The 7,500-nt window shown below is 44.4% G+C and overlaps 1 protein-coding gene across 1 annotated transcript in view; it reads left to right on the plus strand.

Moving 5' to 3' along the window:
- The window catches only part of LOC125304617 (bone morphogenetic protein 1-like), a 55,038-nt gene that overhangs the window by 45,001 nt on the left and 2,537 nt on the right, over window positions 1-7,500 (plus strand). The window contains 3 exon segments of the mRNA XM_048259031.1: window positions 4,246-4,371; window positions 5,006-5,133; window positions 7,178-7,391. Coding sequence (XP_048114988.1) covers window positions 4,246-4,371; window positions 5,006-5,133; window positions 7,178-7,391 — 468 coding nt within the window.

Here is a 7,500-nt window from a genome sequence, read left to right on the forward strand (position 1 = left end):
ACTGAAGAAATTAAAAAGATTTTAGACCAATAGTGACAAAATATTGGGCAATTTGTCTGCAACCTGCCAGCGGACCGCCAGAGAACCGATGAGCAAAATGCCAGCGGACCGCCAGCTATGCCCCCAATAGACCGACAGTGGTCCGCCAGCCTCTTGCTATCTGTGTGTGTGTGTGTGAGAGATTCAGTCAATAAGGGCTCTATCTTGGCGATCTGGAATGCAGCGCAAAGCGCATTATTATCACAGCACAAAGCTTATTCCTATCTTACACTCACATTTTTTGCCATTGCGCTTCACTTAGCCATGCGCTTTATTAAACAATGCATCCAGGGGTGTGGCAATTATAAACATAAGGTGTGGTCTGGTGCATGATCTAAAAATTGCTATCTTACACCATCTGTAAATGTAAAAATGTAAATCAGGTTTATAGGCCAAGTATACTTGCATATACAAGGATTTTGGTCTCTGCATTTATCCCATCCATGAATTAGTGAACACACAGAGCACACAGTGAACACACAGTGAGGTGAAGCACACACTAACCCGGAGCAGTGAGCTGTCTTGCTACAGCAACGCTCAGGGAGCAGTGAGGGGTTAGGTGCCTCGCTCAAGGGCACTTCAGCCGTGGATATGGGCATGGAAGAGCAGTGCTCAACCACTTCCCCCTAACCAGTAGGCCACGGCTGCCCAAAAAGCATTACGCCACTGACAAAGAAAAACCTGGTCTATAGCGAAAGGCGCATATGAAGCGCAGCTGAAGACACACTGTCATGAGATGTGAGCAGCAACTCCTCTGCACTGCAGGATAAATGTCCTTAGGTTTTTTTATTCAGTCATTCGAACATTATTGGGCTAAGTGTTGCTTTTTTTCAGGCTAGGTTTTCGATGGTTTCAAATAATAGACGAGTGCAGATGCGTGTAGCACAAAGTTTGCTAGTCACAAACAGGTTTTAGTCACAAAGTCTGCTAGTCACAAACAGCTTTTAGTCACAAAGTCTGCTAGTCACAAACAGCTTTTAGTCACAAAGTCTGCTAGTCACAAACAGGCTTTAGTCACAAAGTCTGCTAGTCACAAACAGGTTTTAGTCACAAAGTCTGCTAGTCACAAACAGGTTTTAGTCACAAAGTCTGCTAGTCACAAACAGGTTTTAGTTAAACAGGGTTTAGTGGAATACCTGTTCCATACGGTTTCGCGTGCAATGAGATTCCTTCAAATGCACCGCTGACTATCAAAATACTGATGCCCTGAAGTTGCGCTGCTTGCTATTAAATGACAGATGTAATTTTCATTTTAGTTTAAAGGATGTTACGCCCAAAACACACCCATGACTGATTAAGAAACATAATATCCGCCTTTTTGCACCAAGCGCCCGACAAGTAAAGCCTACACACATCTGCACTCGTCTATTATTTGACCTCATTGGCAAAACGAAACTTCACCGTGGTGTCATAGTCAACGTTAAAACAGTACACAGTAAATTGTTTTCACTACCCAGATAGCAATTTCCTTTGGGCCGGATCCGCATAAAAGCCTTTAGATCCGCCTGTAGTGGACATACGGTATCTGACTGTGGGCCAGATCTGCTCCTGATAGAGGTTTCAGCTCTGCTAGCAATGCTGTTTTATCACCGGTTTACAGATTTGTCCCAGGTCCGATTTCCGCAACTCAACTGGAAGTCAGGAGATTAAAATACAAAACACTGATTTGGCCCAAACCTGGATTATGGATATGAGCCGAAGGACCATTTTTTCACAGCAGACCCAGGTGGTATTGACATTAATTAAGGTGCTGATTCTGCTAAATTGACTGTCCTTTCACCGCGGTTAAGTTAGCTTGAAATTAGACATTCGCCAGAAATTCAAAACATCGCTAGTTCTCTATCTCAATCAACGCTAAATAAACTACTCACAAAGTGTGATGTTCATACTTGTATTTAGTTGTGAAAATATATGGTTCTTTTGACATGATTTGCCAGCCTGCTGTTGGACTAGGACGCAGCCCAACTTTTCAAGGTAAGCTATCTGCTTTTTATGTCTGTTGGTTTATTCAGAGACAACACAAGCAGCCGAGCGATTGATAACTTCACTGTAAGGTTATATGCTATTATTTTCCAGCAATATACTAGCTTAGCTTGAGCAAAACAGCCATCACAATAACTATTTTGGAAAAACAGTGATAACGCTAACAGGATCACTGATGATAAAAAACGAGTGTAATTGTGACTTAGCCTATTTTCAAAAAGGAATAAATGGCTGATGTTTATTTTGTGTTGTTTCAGATTGACCATGGAGATGACGGAGGAAGACAGCCTGGATATTTATGGGAACAGTGGAATTAACACGACTTAAACTTTTTCTGGGATTGCACTTCTACAGCCAGGTTGTTGAATAAAAATAATAATAAGACACTTATGTGTAAAGTTGTGTTTGTAGCCTAGCTTATGTTTATCAGTTGAGCTGTTGGGAAAACGTTACGAACTTTAGCCTGGGTGAAAAGAACCTGTTAGCAAATGTGTAGCAAACAGATTTTTCAGGATAATTAATTACCAATCACAATTCACATGTCAAATAAAGCCGGCTGATATCTGATAAACGGGTCCGTACCACACACAATAAGCGGACCCGTATTGCATATGATAAGCAGATCTGGAACACGTCAGTAACACAGACTATTATACGGAACTGGGCCAGTCTTAACCCTTATTGGCACCAGATCCGTCAAATGGATCCAGACCAATTTTGGACCGATGTGCGTTTGGACGCCGGATCAGGTCCATTATGCAGATCCGTGCCGGACGTTGTGGTAGGTGTGGCTCAGTTCCGTCCCAGTGTATTTTTGCTATCTGGGTATTGACTGACAATGGGTTACCATTGAAAACATAGCCTGAAAAAAGCAACATACTAGCCTGGTGGGCCATCCTATATCATTGAAATGTATAGTCTGGAATCGAACCATTCACCTCGCTTAATCCAAGGGGCGGGCAGAGAATTGTCTTTCAAACTGCCTAGGCATGCAATAGGCCAGCCGCCACGACCATATCCGTTATCCGGGTCGGCAAAACGGCAAATACATCCTTCTTCGAAAGTAATGACTTAAGTGCATTGTGTTGCTCTACTTTCAAAGAAAAGCACAAGTCCAACTCCTCCAAAGTTGACGTCAACGCCGATTCAAACAACCGCTCTTCGTTCGCCATAGCCACCTTTCTTGTTGTTCACAGTCGCAGGACTGTCGTTATCCTGTTAAGCCCGCCTTAAGACTCTCTAACAAAATAGAGCGCTGTGATTGGATGAAGTCCACGGCGTCAGCCAATAGAAATCCCTATGGTTTGATACTAGACGTACAGGCTAAGCAAATTAATTTGCCGCCGCTAGGGTGCGTCTAGATTTCTAGGCTAGCAACTTAGCCCAATAATGTTCGAATGACCATCGATAAAACCTAAGGACATTTATTCTGCAGAGGAGTTGCTGCTTACATCTCGTGACAGTGCGTCTTCAGGTGTGCTCCATAATGTGCCTCTCGTCTAATCACTTTTATCATTCATTTCAAATGTGCAAATGATGGTGAATAACTACTCATTGTGAGATGTATTTTGTAATATCTTTATTATAATGATGTTTCCCATTGTAATCGTGTAATTTGTAATGTTTTACATGGATGTATGCTGGTGCGCGTTCCTGTGGATGAGAGAAGCAGGGTGCGTTGTGCACCTGCCCATATCACTGTTGATAATGCGCTTTTAAAACAACATAAACAACTCGCCAAGGATTTATGACCAGGTTTCTGTTGGTCACACCTTCAGCCACAGCCTTGGGCACAAAGCTTAATAAAAGTAAAGTGCATGGAGTAAGAAAGGAATAAACTGGGATAATAATCTGCTTTCACCAGGTTTTGCGTCGCGAAAATAGGGCCCTCAATGTATTTAAGGTATTCGCCAGTGACCATGCGTTTTAGATCGCTAAGATAGGGCCCTAAGTCAGTTTTTCCCTACTCCTGAGACACCGTATGTTTACCAGTGCTTTAATCAATGTGTCTTACATCTTACCGTCTACCAAAAATAACAATGAAATTGTTTCAATTCACAGTGGTCGCTCAATAAGTGCTTCAACGTTTCAAAGTACTTGCAGCATATGGATCTCTGTTTGTGTGTGTGTGTGTGTGGGTTTTTTGTGTGTGAAGGGAGGGTGGTGCGTGTTCCCATCCTCATGTGTGTGTGAGTGATTCTTGGCCTCTCTCTCGTCTCCCAGACAAGGACGAGTGCTCCAAGGACAACGGGGGCTGCCAGCACGAGTGTGTCAACACCTACGGCAGCTACAGCTGCCAGTGCCGCAGCGGCTTTGTACTGCATGACAACCAGCATGACTGCAAAGAGGGTGCACACACACACACACACACACACACACACACACACACACACACACACACACACACACACACACACACACACTCACACACACATGGACACACACACACACACACACACACACACACCCAACACAACACCCCACACATTCACAAGTACACTTGCCCAGCCCCTACCATGCTTACCCTAGCTGCATTCTGAGTCACTGATGATTAGATATTTAGAGTATTTAGAATATTGCAATTATGCACATTTTAAATTACACATTATTTGTTTTTATTTTAATACAACTTTAAAATGTCACTTCAAAAAGTGGTATGCAAAACTGTGATGGAAAGTGTGTCAGCGTGTGCATGGGGGTGATGTGTAGGATTGATTATGTCACAAACAGGACACACAGACAGCAGCAGGAATGAACGGCCAATACGTACGTTTGCAACTTTCTCCAGCGTGTGTGTGTGTGTGTGTGTGTGTGTTGTGTGTGTGTGTGTGTGTTTTGAACTCAAGAAGCACAGTTTGAAGATTAACCCAACTGAGACCTAGGGCATGTGTGTGCTTGTGTTTGTGTTTGTGTGTGTGTTTGTGTGTGTGTGTGTGTGTGTGGTCGAGTGATTTTGATAATGTTACTATGTCGTGTGTTCCAGCGGGATGTGACCTCACACTGAACAGCGTTACTGGCACCATCACTAGCCCCAACTGGCCCGATAAGTACCCCAGCAAGAAGGCCTGCACCTGGGCCATCACCACCACTCCAGGACACCGCATCAAACTGGTACACACACACACACACACACACACACACACACACACACACACACACACTCACACTCACACTCCACACACTCACACACACACACACACACACACACACACACACACACACACACACACACACACACACACACACACACACACACACACACACACACACACACACACACACACACACACACCAAAACACACACACACCCTCGTTTTTACCCGGCCTAATTACCTAATTGAGGGGAAGAAACACACACTCTTAGTACCCCAGCAAGAGCGATGGCCGCTTGCACCCCCCTGTGTCAAGAGGAGGAGAAAAAGGGCTATCAGTGAAATGGAGAGGATAGATAGATAGATAGATAGATAGATATAGATAGATAGATAGATAGACTTTAGATAGATAGATAGATAGATAGACTTTTATTGATCCCTAGGGGAAATTCAAGGTCACAGTAGCATACAGACAACATACACACACACATTCACTAACAGCAGAAAAAGTAATTAAAAGTATATAATATAAAAACACAACTAAGCAATAATGACTGTAGAAGATAAAGAATATACTAAATATACTAAAATACAAATTATACTAAATAAAACTTAATCAAAATCAATTCTAAAAACAGTATCCACATAGTGGGTGATTAATCAATCAGGTGCGCTTGCAATGACTGAAGCAGGGACTGAGCCTGTGGTTCTCAGTGCATGAGGTAAGGTGCTCTTTGTCAATGAGTGTCATGGTGATGGTGCGAATGAGTAAGTCAAACAGTGCAACAGTGCAAGAATAAAGTTTATATATCTATGTATAAATAACTATATTAAGAAAGGTATAAGTGTGGTCACAGTTCGGCTGTGGCATGGAGGGAGGGGTTGTGCATATGTGCTAATAAAGCATGCAAACAGTGAGGCAGAAGACAATGGTAAAGTGGCTAGTGGACAGACAGTTCAAGACATGGAGGTGGTGAAGAGGCAGACTCTTGTCTGTTGTGCAAGGCAGTGAGCGAAGTCTCCAGCTGATCAGGCTCTTCTGCTTAACAATAGTGCTGTGGAGTGGGTGACACTCATTGTCCAAGATGTTGATCAGTTTGTTCAGGGTCCTTTTGTCAGATATTGAAGTGATGCAGTCCAGTTCAGCTCCCACTACAGAGCCAGCTTTCCTTACCAGCCTGTCAAGTCGCCCCGCATCCTTCTTCTTTGTGCTTCCTCCCCAACATACTACTGCATAGAAGAGGACGCTGGCAACAACAGACTGGTAGAACATCCTGAGGAGCTTGCTGCACACATTGAAGGAGCGCAGCCTCCTCAGGAAGTACAGCCTGCTCTGCCCTTTCTTGTAGAGTGCGTCAGTGTTGGCTGACCAGTCCAGTTTTTTGTCCAGGTGGAAACCCAGGTACTTGTAGGTGCTTACCGCCTCGACATTGACCCCATCAATGGAGACTGGTAGCAGAGTGGGCTTAGACCTGCAGAAATCCACCACCATCTCCTTGGTCTTTGAAGTGTTGAGTTGGAGATGATTGAGTTTGCACCATTGTACAAAGTCCTCCACCAGGCTCCTATACTCCTCCTCCTGCCCGTTCCAGATACACCCCACAATTGCAGTATCATCAGAAAACTTCTGCATGTGGCATGACTCAGTGTTGTAGCAGAAGTCAGATGTGTACAGGGTGAACAGGACTGGAGAGAGCACAGTTCCATGTTCCATGTGTGTGTGTGTGCGTGCATGTGTTTGTTTGGACGTGTGTGTGTGTGTGTGTGTGTGTGTGTGTGTGCATGTGTTTGTTTGGACGTGTGTGTGTGTGTGTGTGTGTGTGTGTGTGTGTGTGTGTGTGTGTGTGTGTGTGTGTGTGTGTGTGTTTGTTTGGACGTGTGTGTGTGTGTGTGTGTGTGTGTGTGTGTGTGTGTGTTTGTTTGGACGTGTGTGTGTGTGTGTGTGTGTGTGTGTGTGTGTGTGTGTGTGTGTGTGTGTGTGTGTGTGTGCATGTGTTTGTTTGGACGTGTGTGTGTGTGTGTGTGTGTGTGTGTGTGTGTGTGTTCTCGATTCTCCTCTCTAGGCCTTCACTGAGATTGACATGGAGGCGCATCCCGAGTGTGCGTACGACCATCTGGAGATTTATGACGGCCGCGACGGGAGGGCACCCAGTTTCAGACGTGTCTGCGGCTCCAAAAAGCCCGCCCCCATCATCGCCACCGCCAACCGGATGTTCCTACGCTTCTTCTCCGACAACTCAGTCCAAAAAAGGGGTTTTGAGGCCACATACACATCAGGTGGGGCCACACAGTTGAACTCACACAACTTACAGACACACACACACACACATACACAACACCTTTAAAATAGAATTAACACCTCACCTAACACCTCTGTCTCTGAGGG

This window comes from Alosa alosa, chromosome 12, assembly GCF_017589495.1.
Source record: "Alosa alosa isolate M-15738 ecotype Scorff River chromosome 12, AALO_Geno_1.1, whole genome shotgun sequence".
NCBI lineage: Eukaryota > Metazoa > Chordata > Actinopteri > Clupeiformes > Clupeidae > Alosa > Alosa alosa.